Below are 20703 nucleotides of genomic sequence, written 5' to 3' on the forward strand. Positions count from 1 at the left end.
TTGGCCCGGCTTGGCTCCCTGGCTTTTGGATCTTGGGGCCGCATGGAGCCCAAAGGAAAGATGGCTAACAGGAGATAAGATGCAGGGCTAGCAAAATATTGCTGCGCTTAAAAGGTTATGAATAGGCCACACACACGTGGTGGCTAGGGCTTGAATAAAGATGATTCTTCCTGACGCCTGACTGTGAGTGAGTGATTTCACCTGGGCCTGGGACTCGCTGACTGCATGGAGGTTGCAGAGCCACGTGGGCTGGATGGCATCCTCCACCATCCAGCCCCATCGTTATTTATTTAACACAACAAATGGCGCTCCGAACTTTGACCTGAATCCTGGACCCAACAAAACAGCAAAAATGGTGAAATTTCTGCTCTTTTGTTTCATTTTGGCTCTTTTCGGGTGCACTGAGCCCAAAACACTGGGCCACGTGGAGCCATGTTCAAATATGGCCGTAACCCCTTCTAGGAAAAGAAGGGCAAATAAAACAAAAGAGGTGGAAGCTTGCATCACCTCCAGCCCAGGCCCAGGCCCAGAACTGAAACTTTGTTACAAGAAACAAAAACCTGGGCCTCTTCAAAAACTTATTAAAAGTCTAAATTGGAAACGGAGGAGAAAAAAGACTGTATTTAAAGTGGACTGATTTTCTAAAAATGACCTTTGGCTTGAATTTGGATTTCGACTTTGGAAATTTCGAACTGAACTTTTAGTTTAAATCACTTGAAACTCTGAACATCCAAAGTGCTCCCAGAGGGGAAAAAAGGCAGCGGTGAAGCCCCTGCGGCAAAAAGCTCCAAGCAGCTCGGCTCGGCTGGAATCTCGGCTGGGATCGGCTTGGCTGGGCTCAGCTTTGCCCGGAAAAGCGAAAAACCTGAAATCCTCGCTCCAGATCACAAACCGGCAGCGGAGCCTGGAACTACGGAAGAAAGCCACATGGTAAGATCAGCGTGGGAGAAACATCTGAACTTTAAAAGTTTAAAGAAGCCACGTGGTGAGATCAACGTGGAACAAATTAATCATCTGAACTATGGTTTTAGGTGTAGAAAATTAGTGGGTAGTAATATTTTACTCATACTTGGTGATGGGATAAGTTTTACTTAGTTAATAGTTAAAAAATAAAAATAAAAGGGAAGTCATTCAGTTTAGCTCATTTAAACATCTAATTTCTAACCACCTGCATCTTTGTCTTAAGTCATTTTCTTTATAATTTAAATGTGTTTTGTTGTCTTTCAGAGTTAATATTTTCAATTGCAAAATGTTTTACTGTGTATTTTAATGTACTTAGCCTGTTTTTAAAATGTATGTTATGCATGTATGCTGAAGTACTTGTGTATAGAAAAAATATAGGAACAGTGAAGTTCCCCCAATATAGTTTAAAAGTATAGGAACATGTAAGTTCCGAAATAGTGCTTGGTAAAAAAGCATTAATAAAATTTTAGGTTACAGGTGTAAAGTATATTTTGCAAATGATATGTTTTTGAAAAGGGCTGGTATATTAATTTTCACTTTATTACGTTGGCGCATGAAAATATTTAAAAAAGGGGGAAATGTGGTGTACCCTAAGACCCACCCATTTCTGGGAGGGGTCTGAACCGGATAGTAGGTGTAACTTTACCTGCAAGCCCCTCCCATTCCTGGGAGGGGTTTGGAAAAAGGTAGATAAGGCTGGGACCAAGGGAATTCGGCCCTTTTGGCTCTTTGCCCTTTTTGCCGTTTCTCTCTTGGCCCGGCTTGGCTCCCTGGCTTTTGGATCTTGGGGCCGCATGGAGCCCAAAGGAAAGATGGCTAACAGGAGATAAGATGCAGGGCTAGCAAAATATTGCTGCGCTTAAAAGGTTATGAATAGGCCACACACACGTGGTGGCTAGGGCTTGAATAAAGATGATTCTTCCTGACGCCTGACTGTGAGTGAGTGATTTCACCTGGGCCTGGGACTCGCTGACTGCATGGAGGTTGCAGAGCCACGTGGGCTGGATGGCATCCTCCACCATCCAGCCCCATCGTTATTTATTTAACACAACACAGCCCCATCACATACATCCAGCCTGGAGTGTCCCTACACACCTTTCATCCCAGCACCCTGGTTTGAGCCATTCCTACTCCAACACCTGCCATGACCTCCTCCCCAGCCTCAATCTCCAACTGTTGGACCTTTGTCATCAGTGTAGGGGGTGCCACTGTCTCAATTGTAAGGGAACAAGTATAAAGCTTCCAGAGGTTTCCAGGACATTCCAGGTCTTCCCAACTTCTTCCTTCCCCAGCCCTCACACAGCTCAGCTCCTGGGCTATGCTCTCCCAAACCACTCAGACAAGACAATGGTGCCAGAGCCCCATGTCACTGTGTAAGAACTCAGCCAGAAGCCTACACACACTCATACACACACACACACACACACACACACACACACATGTGCGCGCACACACATTCATATGCACACACTCTCATGGGCACACAGTGTACATGTACATACATGCACTGTCAAAGGTACACATGCACAATACATACATGCATGTTCCTATATAGCCATGCACACATCTCCAAGCACACACAGGGGCACACACTCCCACATCTCCCTCCTCATAGGCCTCTCTGCTCTTGCTCAGTGGAGCCACTGGCCTCCATAAACATCCACCACACCCTGCAGGCCTCCTCCTCTCCCTCTCCTATCCACATGCTCCTCTAAGGCACATCCCAACCCCACACCTCAGCAAGGGCATGTCTGACTTTATTTGATCCTGTGGACCAGTGAACTGTAGTATTGTGAAGAATCAGTTGCCCTCAGAGTCCAGACCAGCCCTACCCATGAGGTATCAGTGACAGTCAAGGGCCTGACACTCAGAGGGGTGCCACAGTCACCCCCAGTCACCCTGTCACTTGAGACCATGCCAAGTGGACTTCCCCTCCCTCTAACTCTTCCACCTCACCAGCCAGGATTCTCTGCCATCAGTGTGGGCATTCAAGCATAAACCATTTTAGACAGCACATTTGGTCCCAGCCTCAGGGTCAACCTCAGAATGCAGGCCCCAGAGCACACATGTCAGGTCCCCTTTGGCATGGTAGAGATTCCATAAACAGTGATTAAATGAACAAACAACTGAACACGTGAATGAATGAATGAATGAATGAGTGAATGAATGAATTTGAATACATGGAAGTCAGGCAGGACACGTAATTCAGCTGTGGAGTTGTTACTCTGAGCTTTTAGTTCTTTGATCTTTCTCCCAGACTGAGTGTTTCTAAGGTTGACTCTCAGGGAACAGCATTGGTTCATTTGTGGCTTAAGTGCGAAACTGTACTATGTTAAGCTGGGAATTTTTAAGACCCTTTGGGTCTGCAGAGAAGCCAAGCCACTCATGCCTTGTACATTTGTGTCAGAGTATTCGGGCAGGGTTAAATGATCCTATGTCACCCCCTGATTTTGGACCCAGAACCTGTATGTCCTGGCCAGGGAAGAGGCCCCACACAGCCCACTCGATCCAGCATGAAGTTGCAGCATCCCTGGCCTGGAAAATAAGGCATCTTCCCAGGTGACTGAAGGCAGCATAGGACATGGGGAAAAGATGGGCGGTGCAGGGGCCAACTGGTGGAGGGAGGGAGGTGACAGCTGTCATCTGTAAGGCAGGGCAGTGGGGAGTTTGATGGCCTCCCCCTCCCACCCCTACCACCCGATCTCGAAGTCTCATTGTATTTGTTGGTCTGTGGGACAGTGGATATCTGATGAGAGTTTCAAAATAGAAGTTCTTGTTCAGACAAGAGCTATGCTTCTTTTCATTTCAGTCTATGGTATAGGATCTCCCTGACAGATGGTTTCTCCAAACTCCTGGAGTCAAAAGTTACTGAAACAGATATGTGGTGAGTGGGAGAGAGAGCAGAGCGCCTTTATAAACGATTAGATCTTCCGTCAGGTGAAAGGTTTCTTCACTGGAGTGTGTTTATTCAGAACTGCGGTGGAAATGCAGCTTGTATGCATGTGATAAATTGCTCAAACATGACTTCCCATTAACCCACTAGTTTTCTCTATTATTACTAGACTGCTACACCATCCTCAAAAGGTATTGATCAAATAATTCTGACAGACCTGACAGTAATTTAGAAAAATTAAATCTCGGAGTAGGATGATACCCATCTAATAAGCCACTGTACTCTTGGACAAAAACCCTGATATGGCGGGGTTTCAGTACCGGTGAATTTGGGTGGGTGGGAGATTTTGCTTTTTCATACCAGGAATAAAATCCAAAATAAAGAAAGAGGAGGAGGGAGAAGAAACATACACACCACCAGCAGGCCTGATTGTCACTTTTCACACAACTACAGCCGAAGTCTCCACTGGGAACCTCCATGTGTGACCATGTGTCACAGTAAATCAGCCCAGCTTTCCCTCCTGGGTTGGGGAGAGGAGAACAAAGGGCTGGAGCAGAAAGGGCAGTCAGGGGGAGACCAGCCAATCCCAGCCACAAAGAAGGTGAGAAAGTGCTGGCAAGCTGGGGGTTGCCTGCTGGGGAAGGAACTGGGGCCAGGCACAGGGGCCAGGGGCAGAGGTGAACAGGCTTGGGCAGAGGGACAGGCACAGCCCAAAGCATTCGGGAGGGGACACATGGGGCCAAGGAAAAGCTACTCTGAAAAGGATGGCCCTCTGAAGAAACTGTGAATGAATCTCTTTAAGTAATCAACTGATCCCCTCTTGTCTAAAACTCCTCACTTGACAAGTCTGGTTGGGGACTGAAATTGAATAGGTAGGATTAACAAATAAATGCTCGGATGTGGAGGCTACAGTGAGAAAGATGCTCTGCACTACTTTCTTAACTATGATGATGTGGGGTGCACCAGAGACACCTTGAAAGGGCTCTCCTCATTCATGTTGAAGGTGGCCTTGGTTCCTACCTTCCTGACCCTGCCTCCCCATGCACACACAAACTCACACACACTTGGACAATGGCAGAGATCTGGCTTTCTTTTCAACAGAGGGCTTTAGGACCATAGGTGGGGCAGCTTTCAGGGAACTGGTTTCTTTCTCATCAGTTTTTACTGGCTCAGAGCCTGAAAGGGGGAAAGACACCCTTATTTGTACAGTCCTGGGATAGACTCCTGGCCCAGGGGATGGATGGGTGAGGGAGAGAAGCAGAGTTATTCTGAGTTGGTTTCTCTGTCAGACACCTTCTGAGGTAGAATCTCAAGGCAAAGGTTATGTGGCAGCCCCTAGGATTTAACTACACACACACCAACAGCAGCAGAGGGTCCTTTTAAAATTCCAGATCCTGGAACATGTTCTCCCCAGCATGATTTATAAGGACAGCAAATCGATGAGACAGTGAACAGAAAAAGTTGAAAACACAACTGAAAATGGGTTTTTCAGGCGAGTCTGAAAGGCTACAAGATTGCTAGTTAAGAACAGTATCCCTTTTCTCAACCTGAGTTTCTCTCCATCACCATCATCTAAACGAAGTGCCCGTGTAACTTGGAAATTGAAATGGGAAGATGGATCGTTTCAGGGTACACAGGTGGCCAAAGACAGAGGTTCTGTCTGCGCAGTGGATTCATTTGGATGTGACAGGACAAGTGACCCCCTCCCCACCAGACATCTACCATTGAAATATAGATATTAATGAACTAGATGGTATTCAAGTCATCATATCTGTACCACACCAAAAACAAAAAGTATAAAAGAAAAGGCATTCACTCAAATCTTATAATGGGAGGTGGGAGAGAGGTGGGTGGTGAGGGTGGGGAGAGAAAAGCGAGGGAGATTCTAAACAGCGGGATACGACAATAAATGGGAAAACAGCAAGAGAAGAAGCACACTAGGTTAATATAGGAAAACTAGTTCTTTATTGAGAGATTGTATATTAGTATTAGTGGATTCTGTGTGTAACAATGTCGTCATGCACACGATACAAAAAAAGAAAAAGAAAAAAGAAAAGAAAAGGCTGGGCCCACCATGCTTCCGAAGGGCAACAGAACAAAAGCAGCGTACAATGAGCAGATGGCCTGCGACCGGCCACAGCACGGTTCAGCGGGGGACAGTCTCTGACCGAGCGCTGTACATTGTCAACTGGGGGATGTAAAAAAAAATACAGATCATGCTTTAAGTTTTAGTACAAGGAAGGTGAAAAAGATACACAACCAAAAGCTATTTGATACAGAAAAAAATTACCCACAAAATAAGAACAGGAAGTAATTCAGCACAGCAGAACACATTATCCCTGTTTAATGGAACACCGTTTTGCAGGACTTAGGGGTATGGGGGTGAAATTTGGGTGGTTTTTAATTTTTCTTCTTCTCTTTCTTTTTCAGATTGCCAAATGACAATCTGGGAAGGCCCCTCGGGACTTTATTTTGGAAGGGCCCTTGAAGTAGGGCCCTTCTTCTTTCATGATCGCTGCTGTTTTGTTCTCGCATGCAGCAGGTCTGGCCGCAGCAGAAGGCAGCCGGCTGTTCAGCGGGCAGCGCGGAGGGCCAGGGCGACTGTCCAAAGACGCTCTTGTCGTTGCAGCGTTAAACAATTAAGACACCAGGGCCCCTTGACACCTTGCTGCACCAAATTTTCAGAGGCTAGAGAACACCAGCAACTGGCATTCCATCCAAGATTTTCACAAAGTTGCATTAATTCTTTTTTTTTTTTTTTGGCCTCTGATTACATGCAATCTCTTCTGCCTGGGTGCTGCCAGGAAGCTAGCAGGCGGATGGTCACCCAGATAAGTGAAGGATTGTGGTGGGGACAAGGGAGGGCTGACAGCAGAGAACTGCAGCCTTTAAGTCAAGGCAAAAGGAATCCACTTAACAGGGATTTACAGTGCAATGTACTCAGCTAAACAAGATGAAGATACAAAAATGGTTATTTCTCTACATCTATTTTGAAATGGCCTACACCCTATACTTACTACTACAGTGGAAACTAAGAAAAACAGATTTAAGCTGGCAGGCTATCTAATAGTTTTACAAGAAGATCGTGGTTTAGGACCTTGTTGGGTTAAGCTTTAGTATCCTCTATCGGAAGGTCATGCATTCTTGCACTTAGCCACTAAATCTTACCCCCAGGTTCACTAAAGACTCAGCCCTTGACTTTCCTGTAGGAGTGTCTGCCAGAAAGTAAACTTTGGCAGGATTTGTTTGTCTTTTTTTGGGAGGTGGGGGGTGTCTTTCAAAATAAATTTAAAGGCAGCTGAGCAATTTGAATTTCAAAACATGGAATCGGGAATCCCGTAATGGTATTTAAAGATTGGTGGTATTAATGAGGATGATAATGATTTAATCAGGATAATTATACTTTCAGGCTCAACATCCTTCTTAATCATTTTTGAATTTCTGCCTCAACGCAAAGTTCCACACCCATTTTTAGAAGGAAATGCCAAGTAATAAGACACAATGGTGTCTAGGGTGGAGGTAAGGGTTGACATTTCCAGGGAGATCTCAGCCCACCCTCAATCCTCTTCCAGTACCCAGTCCACCCACCCTCCTCCACCTTCCAAGGCTAGGCTGGCCTGAGATAGGGGATACTGCCGCTTAAATAGCAATGCGTTCCTCGGATGGAGACAGGAAATGGTTAAGAGGGGTCACAATACAGCTAAATGCGGAGGCAGAAGGGGTCACAGCGCACACAGCAGCGAGTTGACCATTCACTGAGCTACACAATGAAGAAAAAAAAAAAAGATTTGATAAATGCAGAATGTCATCATTCTATCATCACACACGAAAAAAAATAAAACACCAACAAAACAAAACTGCGGTTCCAACAAGCCTGGGGGGCCGACCTTGCCTTTTCGGGAGTGGGGCTGGGGGGACAGCTGGGCTGGGAGAGAGGGCTGGGCTGGGCTTTTTCTTTTTCCTCCAACCAATCTGGCCTTTGGGGCGCACTGAAGCGCTGGCCCCGCGACCCCACCCCACCCCCTACTCGGACTTGGAGGAGCAGCCCTGGTCGCAAAGGGAAGACATCATTCCGTGGGGGAGGGAAGGGAGGGCAGGGAGGGCCCTAGCCAGCAGGGATTTAAGCAGACGTGGAGTGGGAGAGGGGCGCAGAAACATTTCCAAGAAGAGAAATGAATCCAGAGGCAGAAGGCAAAAAAAAAAGGGAAAGGGGTGAGGGGGAAGGAACCTCAATGCGTCTCGGATTTGCTTGGGAGATGGGAGTTTTTGATAAAAAGAAAATGGAAGGAAATGTGCAGGGGAGGTCAAGGAGGGGTGGGTGGGAATCCGAGCTATTGTTTAGCCGAATGCAAGGGGACAGGGCATGTGGGGAAGGGGGGGACAAGCATACGCCATAGATCACAGTTAACAACAAAGCCGGCGCCGGCCTGCTGCTGGGTCAGAGCCTGCCCGGGGCAAAGGCCCGGCGAGAGGGCAGCTTCCCACCGCATCCTCGCACACGGCGCAACCCCCAGGGGCCAGGCTCCCCGCGCTGGCCGGCTGGCCGGGGGTTGGGGGCGCACACGGCCACTCGGCACGGCACGTCCGGCTCTCGGAGGCGCGCGCGCGCGCACACAAACACACACACACACACACACACACACGCACACACACACACACACACACACGCACACAGACGCACGCACACCACGCTTCCCCAACCTGGATGCAACTGTCATACAAAGACAAAGTGGAGAGAGACTGAGGGTGGGTGGTTGGAAGAAGGGTCAATGGCACTTGGGCACGTCCCCAAAAAAAGGGTTAAAAGGGAGGAGGGGAGCAGGACGGGAAATCGTGCAGCGTGCCCACGAGAGGCGGGGCTGGGGCTTCGGGATGGGGCAGACGCCAGATCCCAGTTAAACCAGCCTCGAGAACCCCCTCCCACCCACCCACCCCCCTAAAATAAAAATCAAAAGAAAAATGCAAACGCAAAACACCTCTTGGGGATTGGGGAGGGTGAGCGGATGCCAGAGAACCAAGTATGCGCGCGCACACACACACACACACACACACACACACACACACACACTCACAGTCATGCCTCTCCCGGGTTCGATCACACACTCGGGGCTAGGGATCGGAGGAAGGGAATGTGAATTGAGGGGTGGCTGGGGGGCGACCGCGTCCGCCGCCGCAGCAGAGACTCCAAAGCGGGGCTGGGAAGGGAGGGATGGAGGGAGGGACCCAGGGACCACCTCACGTTCTCCCCCCTCTCCCCGAGCCTAGCATGTTCATCACCGAGCTCCCGCGAGGGCGGGCGGCCACCCCCAAGTCGGGGTCCCCCCCAGAGGCCGCGCGCTGCCGCCCGAGCCTCCCGCCCCGGCCCCGCGCGAGCGAACGAGCGATACCTCTGTTGCGCACAGAGCCGAACACGGGGAGCACGAGGTAGCCGACGTGGACCAGGACCATGCTGGCTCCTCGCGCGGCGGCGGCGGGCCCTTTGTGGCGCGGCTCCGGGGCGCGGGCGCGGGCGCGGGCGGCGGCGGCGGGGCTGCGGGAGCCGCCGGGGCGGGAGGCGGAGCGCGGGGCGCGGGCGGCGGGGCGGCGGCGGCGGCGGCGGGCTGGCGGGGCGGCAGATGGCCCATGGAAAGGCTCCCCGGCCGGCCCCCTCGCGACATTCAAAGCGCCGGGCCAGCAGCTGCCGCCACCACAAAGGCGCGCGCAGCCAATGGGAGCGGGGCGCGGCCTCGCCGGAACGCGGGGGACAGCGGCCACCGCGGGCGGGCGCGCGGGCGCGCGGGGAGGCGGCGAGCGGCCAATCGCGGCGGCCCCGCGGCTTGCGTGGAGCCCGGCGCGGGGCCCGGAACGCACGCCCGCGGGCTGCAGGCAGGCAGGCGCGCTCGCGGAGCCCCCCGGCACGCGGGCGCGGGGTGTGCGCACCCCCTGGGGGGCCCCCCGCGCTGGCGGAGGGAAGGAGGGAAGGAGGCAGGTCCTGCGCACCGCGCGGTGCGCGGGTCACCCGGGGACGTGCGCGGGAGGCTGGCCGTGCGCACGGGCTCTGGGCAGAGCCCGACTGCGGACGCCGGGAGAGATGGAGAAGGTGCCTCGCAGCAGCACCCCAGAACCCCAGGCGCTGACTGTCTGTCACTCGTGAACGCGGGACTCAAAGGTGCCAGAACGCACCCCCCGAATCCAAAATAAAAAAACGCAGCGCTGACCCACGGTGCCGAGATGCGCGCTCGTTCCCTGGAGGCGCGCTGTCACGCTGCTCGGTGGCTCCTGCGGATCGCAGAGCTTGCAGCCGCGCGGCGTGGGATCATTTGCAGAGACTCACAGCGCATCCTGGAGACACGCGCACGCTCGGCCTGAAGCGCCCGAGCCCCCTCCCTGGCCACCCCGCTCGCCCCACTCGGACCCGAGCCCTCATTGCAGGACGCGCCCACTCCCCCCCACCCCCAGCCAGGTGGCTCTGCAGTGCATCCTGTCCTGTATGCTCTGTGATTGCTCCTGAGAACAAGCACCGCACCTCCACCCTGTTGTCAGGCAGATCGCTGAGCCCCGCAACCACGTGCAGAGAGCTTATTTGCTGGGGACTCGCCTCCCAGCACTCAGCCCCCCAAGGCAGGACCCACACACAGACCTCACCCGAGCCAGAAAATACTAGGGAGTCCCCGTCCACAGACGAAAAGCTCAATGATTTCTTTTAGGGAGATGACCTCCCAAACTCCACCACTCTTTTGTGGGGTTTTGTTTGGTTTGATTTAGGGGCCAGACTCAGGTGTGCTCAGGACTCGAGCACTCCAAATGGGACCCCAAGGACCACATGGGGTGGTGCTGGGGATCAAATCCTGATCAGCCTCATGCTAAGCAAAAGCCCTACTTCCCAAACTCCTTGACTCGTGATGGTTCTGGAATAATTGGGTGGTTAAGATGCAGGAGGCAGAACTAGAAGGAATCTAATCCAACCCAATCTGGCTCAAGATTAATTTGAGCATTTCGGAGAGGCTTAGGGAGGGTCTCACGCAATGTTTCTCCAGAGTCTATTCCTGGCTCTGTGCTTAGAGGACTAGAGGCAGTGGTGGGGATGGAACCAGGGTCTGCTGCATGCAAGGCATGCAGATCCTTAACTCCCAATTCTAAACTCCCAATTCTATCTCTCCAGCCCCCTGGTCCCATTTAAGAGTAAGGAAAAGGGGTCCAGACACAAATGCATATGGGGAAGTGATAGGATCCTCCCAAAAGACCCCAATTCCTGCAGTACAGAGGGCTCCAAAATATATGCACCATCACCATCTAGTTCAGTGGTGGGCAATCTTTTTTTCTTTTTCTTTTTCTTTTTTTTTTTGGTTTTTGGGCCACACCCGGCAGTGCTCAGGGGTTACTCCTGGCTGTCTGCTCAGAAATAGCTCCTGGCAGGCACGGGGGACCATATGGGACACCAGGATTCGAACCAACCACCTCTGGTCCTGGATCGGCTGCTTGCAAGGCAAACGCCGCTGTGCTGTCTCTCCGGGCCTGGCAATCTGTTTTTCAACTGAGCCAAATCTCGCCAAAACCACGATTGAAATGTATTTTGAGAGCCACATTTTTAAAACCGAAAATACATAGGATGGTACACTGTTTTTAGTTTCACTAAGTTTTTATTGAGAATATTCTGCATGCAAGTATCCACATAGGTTGGGAGGATACAAATAACACAACTAATAAAACAAAAACTTCAGAACGATATTATTTATCGATAACGCTAAATTCCGTAAAATTTGCCTTACAATGTAGAGAAAATTACATCCTGACAATGACTGAGTGAACATTGGCCTTGGTTCTGATCAGAGCAGTGTGGAGCCGGCCGCAGGGCTGCACACAGGGCGCGCACTGACAGAGGCTAGGAGCAGAGTCCTGACTCCTGGAGCAGCCGCCGGCACACTTAAGAGCCATATGTGGCTCACGAGCCAAGGCTTGCTGACCACTGATCTAGCTTGTCGGGAGCAGAGAGGGGAGCGGGCAGAGGGACCTGGGAAGCAATTCCTAATAAAGGGATCTAGGCCAGGGACTGAGAAAACAATTGGGTTGGCTCCTGGAAAGTGACTTCTAAGCTGCAAATCAAGGAATTAAAATGGGGGGAGAAAGGATGGAAGTCAAAGGAGAAGCTAGTAACTGGGATAGCTACAGCCTGGCCTTGCCCAGACACTCACTAGGCTGAAAGGGTCAGACCAGATGGGGTCACTGGATCCTTAGACACACATCCCCCTCCACCGCTGTCCCAAATGCCTCTAGCTGCCCCCTGAGATCTGAGATGAAGGCTGTCAGGGGAGCCTCCCCATAGACCCAAGTCCTGCTCTTAGGGGTCATTTCAACTTCCACTAGTCTTCAGCTCTTTCTCTTTTGTGCTGTCAACTGTAAAGTCAACACTAATTTCAACGGTTTTTTATAAAAAAAAAAAAAAGAAAGAAAGAAAGAAAGAAATCATTTACAAAACCTGTCACATGTACTCATTTTCTTTTGTTCTATATTAGTTCCTATCAGGGACTTTTCATCATAACTGACATTTCTTTTCCTGTTTTCTCAATATCAATACTTCCTTAGAAATCTTTTCCCATCCTTTTACATCCTGGGTTTCTTTTTTTGTGTTTTTGTTTTTGGTTTTTTGGTTTTTGGGTCACACCCGGCAGCACTCAAGGGTTACTCCTGGCTCTATGCTCAGATATCGCTCCTGGCAGGCTCCAGGGACCATATGAGATGCCGGGGTTTGAACCACCATCCTTCTGCATGCGAGGCAAACGCCATACTGCCATACTATCTCTCTGGTCCCCTGTTTCGTTTTATTTTATTTTATTTTAGTGGTAAGGGGATATTCCTGGTTTTGCACTTAGGAGTCACTGCTTGTGGGTTCAAGGGACTATATGGGATACCAGAGATCAGACAAATGAATGGACTATAAAATTTCATAATCTGGTTATCTTCTTGGGCACCTAATTTTCTTTCTTTTTTCTTTTTTTTTCTTTTTTGGTTTTAAGGCCAAGCCTGGTGGCACTCAGGGATTACTTCTCGCTCTGAGCTCAGAAATTACTTATGATAGGATTGGAGAACCATGTAAGATGAAAGGGATCAAACCTAGGTCAGCTGTGTGCAAGGCAAATACCCTATTCACTTGCTTGTCTATCTCTCCTTGTAAACTCTCTAGTCTCCTATCAATAACTATGATTGACTAGGGAACAACTTTGTGTAAATTAAACTATCTCATGGGACAGTCATCAAGGAACCAATAAGTGTTAAGAGCCTGGGAAACCCTCCTACTTGCTACATGGCCTGAATATGCGGACTTCATAGTCACCAGTATATCAACATTCATGCAGAGCAATGTGCTTCCTGTTAAGAAATTCTTGTAGATGTGGAAGTTTTTTTTTCTCCATCCTCTCTCTTTCTTTTATCCTTTCTCTTCCTTCCCCCTTCCTTCTTTTTTTCAGTCCTTCCTTCCTTTTTCTTTATTTCTTCCATTTTGCATTTCTTCCTTTTTCAATTTATTCTGTTTGTAGGGGCACACTAGACAGTGTCCAGGGGACTACTCCTGACTTTGTGCTCATGAGTTCAGTGTATGTCCCTCCTGACAATGCTCAAGGGACCCTTCAGGGTCAGGGATCAAACTTGAGTTTTCTATTTGCAAAACTTGCTTTGAGCCATCTGTCCAATCCCAGGATTTTCATTGTGAATGAAATCTATAGTAATACTTATCATCTCTCAGCCTCCATGCACTCATCTGTCTAGTGGGGATATTAATTACCCACGCCAGTCAGAACTACCTTAAAGATTTAGCCTGAGCACCAAAAGAGAATATAGCCTGGAGTCTAAAAATTACAAAGGAGGGGCAGAGCAGTGGCGCGGGGCATAAGGCATCTGCCTTGTGTGCCCTAGCCTAGAACAGACAGAAGTTCGATCCCCCGGCGTCCCATATGGTCCCCCAAGCCAGGAATGATTTCTGAGTGCATAGCCAGGAGTAACCCCTGAGTGTCACCGGGTGTGGCCCAAAAAAAAATAAAAATAGGACCTGGAGAGATAGCACATCTGCGTTTGCCTTGCAAGCAGCCAATCCAGGACCTAAGGTGGTTGGTTCGAATCCCGGTGTCCCATATGGTCCCCCGTGCCTGCCAGGAGCTATTTCTGAGCAGACAGCCAGGAGTAACCCCTGAGCACCACCGGTGTGGCCCAAAAACCAAAAATAAATAAATAAATAAAAATTACAAAGGGAAGAGATTTCTAGAAGCATGAACATCATGATATCTCTATTAGCATCATAATTCTTATTTTCTTGTTATGGGTGAAGAAAATGAGGCTCAGAAATGGAATTATGAGCCGAGTCACAACTTAGACCCTGAGTTTGATCACAGCAATGATGGAAGGAAGTGGGCAATTGGGAGGGGAGGTACTGAAAAGTGGTAAAGGGGCCGGGCGGTGGCGCTAAAGGTAAGGTGCCTGCCTTGCCTGCGCTAACCTTGGACGGACCGCGGTTCGATCCCCCGGTGTCCCATATGGTCCCCCAAGCCAGGAGCAACTTCTGAGCACATAGCCAGGAGTAACCCCTGAGCGTTACTGGGTGTGGCCCAAAAACCAAAAAAAAAAAAAAAAAAGAAAAGTGGTAAAGCATTAAGCATGAAGCCCTATCAGTACTAGTACTGTAAACAACGATGCTGAAAGTTATTATTATTTTTTAAAGTGCCTGTCATAGAGGGTGGTTGGTGTGGGGAGGAGTCGGAAGAGCATTGATAAAGGAAAATGGTGAAGAAACTGTATGCCTAAAATCCATTTGTGAGTAACTTTACAATCCTTGATCACTGTCAAAAAAATTTTTTTTGTTTGTTTTTGGGTCACACCCGGTATGGCCCCTCCAAAAAAATAAAAATAAAATAAGCATAATAATTTAAAAATACAAAAGAAAAAAAATACCTTGAATGTGTATCTTCTTTGTATAGCTTGGGTAGCATCTGCTTCCTGTTTGTTTCCTGTGAGCTTCAATAATTATTTTCCCCTCCCCTCTTACTAGTAAAAGTCCACAAAAATGCAATAACTTACATTCCAGAGAACTGAAAGATGAGCAGATAGAGTCCATATTTTGGAGTGTTTTCTATATTCACTGTCTGCCTACAGCATGTCTGAAAGCACAACATGTAAGAAATCCTTAAAATTAAAAAAGTGAAGGTTCTGGGCCCAGAGAGATAGCACAACGGCGTTTGCCTTGCAAGCAGCCAATCCAGGACCAAAGGTGGTTGGTTCGAATCCCGGTGTCCCATATGGTCCCCCGTGCCTGCCAGGAGCTATTTCTGAACAGACAGCCAGGAGTAACCCCTGAGCACCACCGGGTGTGGCCCAAAAACCAAAAAAAAAAAAAAAAGTGAAGGTCCTTTAATGAATTTGGACCTTAGTCCAATGTGGAGAGACATGACCTTATAAGATAAGGAGACCTTGAACTATGCTTGGATTTTCTAGCCCTTTGCCCTCCAGCAGAAAGGGTTTGGGGGAACATCTAAAAATACCTGGCTTCAGCTCTCTTGAGAATTTCTTTGGATGCATGAATTCATATTTGGACCATGAGCAGCCTTTGCCTTTTCTTTTTTTTATCTTTATTTAAACACCGTGATTACAAATATGATTATAGTTGTATGATTACAGTCATGTAAAGAATACCCCCCTTCACTGGTGCAACATTCCCACCACCAATTTCCCAGATCTCCCTCCTCCCCACCACCCTACACCTGTACTCGAGACAGGCTTTCTACTTCCCTCATTCATTCACATTGTTATGATAGTTTTCAGTGTAGTCATCTCTGCAACTGCACTCATCACTCTATGTGATGAGCTTCATGTCCTGAGCTGCACCTACCAGCCCTCATCTCTCTTGTCTCTGAGATACTTTTAAAAATGTCCTTCATTTTTCTTAAAGCCCATAGATGAGTGAAACCATTCTGCGTCTTTCTCTCTCCCTCTGACTTACTTCACTCAGCATAATAGATTCCATGTACATCCATGTATAGGAAAATTTCATGACTTCATCTCTCCTGATGGCTGCATTGTATTCCATTGTGTATATGTACCACAGTTTCTTCAGCCACTCATCTGTTGAAGGGCATCTTGGTTGTTTCCAGAGTCTGGCTATTGTAAATAGCGCTTTGCCTTTTCATCGAATAGAAACACAGCTACCTAGTCTGTCAGGTGGACATGAAGTATTTCCCAAACTAGGGCTGAAAAGATAGATAGTACAGTAGATATGGTGCTTGTCTTGCATACAGTCTATCAAGATTCAATCTCCTGAACTCCATATGGTCCCCTGAACAACCCTCCCTCCCCTGGACTGAGTTATCTCTGAGCAAAGAGCCAGAAATAAGCTCTGAGCAGTGCCTGGTGGGATCCAAAAACCAAAACATATAAAAACAGATATTTCCCAAGATCCATGACAGAGTTTCTGGTCCTTTCCAGTTGGGCTGGACAAAGCTTTTAAACCTTGTGCTAGACAGGGGCTCAGAAGATAACTCCAAAGACAGGCAGTGAGTAACCTCTGAGCACCCCCAAGTGTGATCCCAAACCAAATATACAAAAACTGTGCTAACAGTTAGGACTGCTGACATGGCAGCCCTCCGCCAACAGGAAGGGGGCTGGGTTCCTGAAGAAGTGGCATCACCTCAATCACTTAGGATCCTGGGGTGTCAGGGAGAGAAAAGAGGGAGCCAAGAGAGGTTCCCAAGCTGAGGTCTATGGTGAGACAGACAGAAATCCAGGGGTACGGCCACAAAGGACCCAAAAAAGAAGGGTCATCTGGAACTGGCTACAAAAATTGGGAAGATTTGAGTCAAAGTGGCGAAATCTAAAGGAAAGATTAGAAGAAAAATGGGAAAAGGAGACAGTGGAGGGAAAGAGGAAAGGAGAAGGAGTGGAAACAAAGAGGAGGGTAAGGAAAGAAGAGGGAGCAGCTGTGGGAGGGACTGGAAGCTGAACCACAGGACAGATGGGGGCAGGACCATCCTCTGGTGCCTCCACAGGAACTCAGTGAGCTGACCCACATATATGTACCAGGAACCTGCCTCAGCCCAGACACTGAGCATGGCCAACAGAAAATGCAGCAGGAGTCCAGGGTCCCTGGGTAAATGCTAGCCACACATGGTAGGCAGGATGGTGCTCTGGTCACTTCCTGAGGAAGGAATAGAGAGATGACCTCCTTAGATAACAAATAGAGCTGGAAATCATTTTTAAAAAGAACAAGATAGGCACCAGAGTGGTAGTACAAAGGCTAGGGCATTTGCCTTGCACACAGCAGACCCATGTTTGATCTCTAGCATTCATTTCATATGGTCCTCCAGGTACTGCCAGGAGTGGCCACTGAGTTCAGAGCCAGGAGTAAGCCCTGAGCAGTGCTGGAAGGGGTCCTAAAACAACAACAAAGGCACGAATAAATTGAAAAAGAACAAGTATATAGATAACAAGCTTCTCTGCTGTCTTTTCTCTATTTCAGGAAATGGAAATGTTTGATGAAAACATTTCCTTTTAGAGACGCATTGCTAATAGATGGAGAAGAACTGATCTGAAGAGAAGAGAGTTGTGGTGAGGAGCTGCAGGGAATTTATGTATAGGACTTAGTAGCACTCTAAGAGACTCTGGAGAGGATGTGTCCTTTGGGAGAGCATCTCATCAGTTCTGAAGGAGTCTTTCTAGAAACAGAAACCAGAACCAAGCCAACTGGAACCAAATCTTCTTCCCAATGAGGAAAAGGTATCATTGGAAGAGATAGGACAGTCTCTTGTTTTATATATGGCCAGTCCATGTTCAGTCTCCAACACCACATGCGATTCCCGGAGCACAGCCAAGAGTGATCACTGAGCACAAAAATAGGAGTGACTGGGCCCGGAGAGATAGCACAGCGGTGTTTGCCTTGCAAGCAGCCGATTCAGGACCAAAGGTGGTTGGTTCGAATCCCGGTGTCCCATATGGTCCCCCGTGCCTGCCAGCAGCTATTTCTGAGCAGACAGCCAGGAGTAATCCCTGAGCACCGCCAGGTGTGGTCCAAAACCAAAAAAAAAAAAAAAATAGGAGTAACTCCTCAGCACTGCTGAATGTGCCTCCTCCAAAGAGACAATTGGGATACAATTAGCAAGAGCTACATTATAAACTGCTACTGAATGAACCAGCCATTTCCTTCAAGATATAAATTATAAAGGGTCCAGGGAGATCAAGGGGAAGGGGCATGGCCAAATGCAGAGCTCTGGCTTTTGTGAAATGCAATTACAACAAATAAGCCATAAAAAGAGTTGGGGAGAGGCAGCTACTGCCTGGGTATTAATGGCATTAAAGCATTGTTTTTAGATGGAAACTTGGCATTGGGGTTCTGTTTGTACAAAGAGTCTTTAGAGATGACATTAAATGATGCCTGATGTCTGGAAGACTCTCCCCAGGGAGAGTAAAGGTGAAGCCAGATTGGCATTGTGTTGATAATCGTCGAAATTCAACGAGGGACCAAGGAAAGTTGATTGAATTAATTCTCTCCACTTTTGCTTCCTTGATGGTTAATTGTGCGTGGCACCGGATTGGACTAAGTCATGTCCAAAGAGCTGGTAACACATCATTGGGCTATCTGGGAGGGTCTCTAAGAAACAGAACACTTGAATCAGTGTGCCCTGAGTCATGAGACTCACAGTCATGCCAGTTAGGTCCTCACTTTAGTGAGATTCCAAGGATGGCATTGGCAAGCAAGCTAGCTCTCTGCCTGACCCCGGGCAGCTTCGCATTCAACTTCTTCTCAGGTTTACTCCTCAGCTGCCCTGCCTCTCTCAGTTTTTGGGTTTGACTAGAGCACATGTCCAGCAGGCTAAGGGTCGATGGTGAGATGGTGCAGTGCCCACTCCTCAGGAGCAAGCAGAAACATGCAAAGCCCTTCCTAGTGTGTGCAGAGACCTAGAAAAGTCAAGTCACCTGCTGAGTTAAGAGACCAGGGAGACAAAAAAAAAAAAAAAAAAAGAGAGACCAGGGAGAGATTTTAGGGATGTGAGAGAGAGTAGGGGGTTAGTTTATTCATCAGGCTTCTACGCAGTAGAATAAAGTAATCAGTTAGTGGAATTAGGCAGAAAATGAACAGGAGGTTGACAAAGATTATAGAGGTTGAGAATTCTAGGGAGGAGAAGCCAGGGACCAGCACTTTGATTCTGAGTGCAGGAGGTGGGAGGAGAAGCAGACATAACACCTGACATTTTCAACCAGGACTCAGATCTTTTGACAGGCACTTCTTGTCATGGGAACATGTAAGATTCCCAAGGTGGATCTAAATCATGTGGATGGGTAAAGAGGGGAGCAAAAGAGGAAGCCTTAATGCAAGAGTGTTTCCACCTCTCTTGCTGCCCTCTGGGAAAAGCATGGTGTGTGTCAGAATTGGTCAAGCTCAAAGCACTGACACTGCTTTGCCTTGCAGGGCAGTTGACCTGGGTTCAATCCCTGACATCCCAAATTATCCCCCAAGCACCATCAGGAGTAATTTCTGAGCACAGAGCCAGGAGTAAGCCCAGAGTACCTCTGGATGTGGCCCCAAAACAAATAACAAGCAAAAAGATAGTTTTCATTGAAAGAAATTTATAGAAATATGTGAGGGAATAGAACAGTGGTCCTCAAACTATGGCCCGCGGGCCACATATTGTATTTGTATCTGTTTTGTTTCTTCATTGCAAAATAAGATATATGCAGTGTGCATAAGAATTTTTTCATAAGTTTTGTTTTTACTATAGTTAGACCCTCCAAGGGACAGTGAACTGGCCCCCTGTTTAAAAAGTTTAAGGACCCCTGGAATAGAAAGAGAAAAAATAAGTATTCACAAGAGAACTTGTATTTCTCCAGAGTGGAATATGCCTCTGTTATATATATTCTGTTATACCTATATATCTATGTTATTTATTACATATCCAGAAATTTAATAAAAACAATCATATATATGTTATATATACATATATACATATATATATAGAGAGAGAGAGATTTAAACAGAGAAATCTACAAGGACATAGAAGACAGGAAAGAAGGCAGCAAAATATGTGAGGGGCGTACAAAGCAAAGGGAGAAAACACACAGGTTCCAGGGACCTGAGTGGTTAGCTATAGGGAGAAGAACTATGTTAAGATCTGATCCTCTTGCTGAATTTTCACAGCACTCAGAAATTGCACCCAAGGGTACCCTGAATCAGAGAGTCATGGGGAACCCAGAGAAATGGGAAGCTCTCCAGACCAGGACCTGGTCTATGCTTTCTTCTTTATTGGGTCCAGAGATCTAAAGAAGAGAGAGCAGAGAGTTGGGGTCCAGGAGCTTTCTGGTATCCTCCGAATCTCCTCCACCACACTGGCCCTCCTTACAGGTACCCCCTTTTTTCAGCAAGGCTGCTGGTAAATGTGCCCATCACTGTCCTGTTTCTATCCACTTTTGGGTCCTCCCCACCCACCTCCACAATTAATTCTGAGCAGACAGTCAAGGTCTCCAGACTTCCTAGAAAAGATCTAATAAGAAATACACAGACCAAGTGACCTGGAGGCTGCAGGAATTATGCAGGAAAAAGAAACACAATGATGACTCATGAAAATTCCCCCCTGAGAAATAAAAGAAGGCGCTGCCAACCAACAACAGAATCTACTTTTTAAAAGACCCTCCAGAGAGTAACAGGAGTTTGTGGACATCAAAAGCCCAAGGCCAAGCTTGTGAAGCTTACAACAAGGTTAGTGCCACCTGGGGGATCTCCCAGAGAGAATAACAAGAGGTTCCAGGCACAGATCCCAGGCACAGGGGGTCAGAATTCCAGGAGGTGTGGCAGGGGGCTAAAATGAAGTCACTCTCAAGTGGTGGAAGATAACTTTGCC

At 48.1% G+C, this 20703-nt stretch overlaps 3 protein-coding genes across 3 annotated transcripts in view; 1 reads left to right on the forward strand and 2 right to left on the reverse strand.

Annotated features, from left to right (window-relative positions):
- The window catches only part of LOC126020102 (E3 ubiquitin-protein ligase RNF165-like), a 205977-nt gene extending 196713 nt beyond the window's left edge, over positions 1-9264 (reverse strand). Inside the window, exon 1 of the mRNA XM_049781582.1 lies at positions 9244-9264. The gene's annotated coding sequence lies outside the window, so the exon portion shown is untranslated. The remainder of the gene's footprint in view (positions 1-9243) is intronic.
- The window catches only part of LOC126020087 (E3 ubiquitin-protein ligase RNF165), a 111771-nt gene extending 102467 nt beyond the window's left edge, over positions 1-9304 (reverse strand). Inside the window, exon 1 of the mRNA XM_049781566.1 lies at positions 9244-9304. Coding sequence (XP_049637523.1) covers positions 9244-9304 — 61 coding nt within the window. The remainder of the gene's footprint in view (positions 1-9243) is intronic.
- The window catches only part of ATP5F1A (ATP synthase F1 subunit alpha), a 521274-nt gene that overhangs the window by 295261 nt on the left and 205310 nt on the right, over positions 1-20703 (forward strand). The window lies entirely within an intron of this gene.

The sequence above is a fragment of the Suncus etruscus genome, chromosome 10 (genome assembly GCF_024139225.1).
Source record: "Suncus etruscus isolate mSunEtr1 chromosome 10, mSunEtr1.pri.cur, whole genome shotgun sequence".
NCBI lineage: Eukaryota > Metazoa > Chordata > Mammalia > Eulipotyphla > Soricidae > Suncus > Suncus etruscus.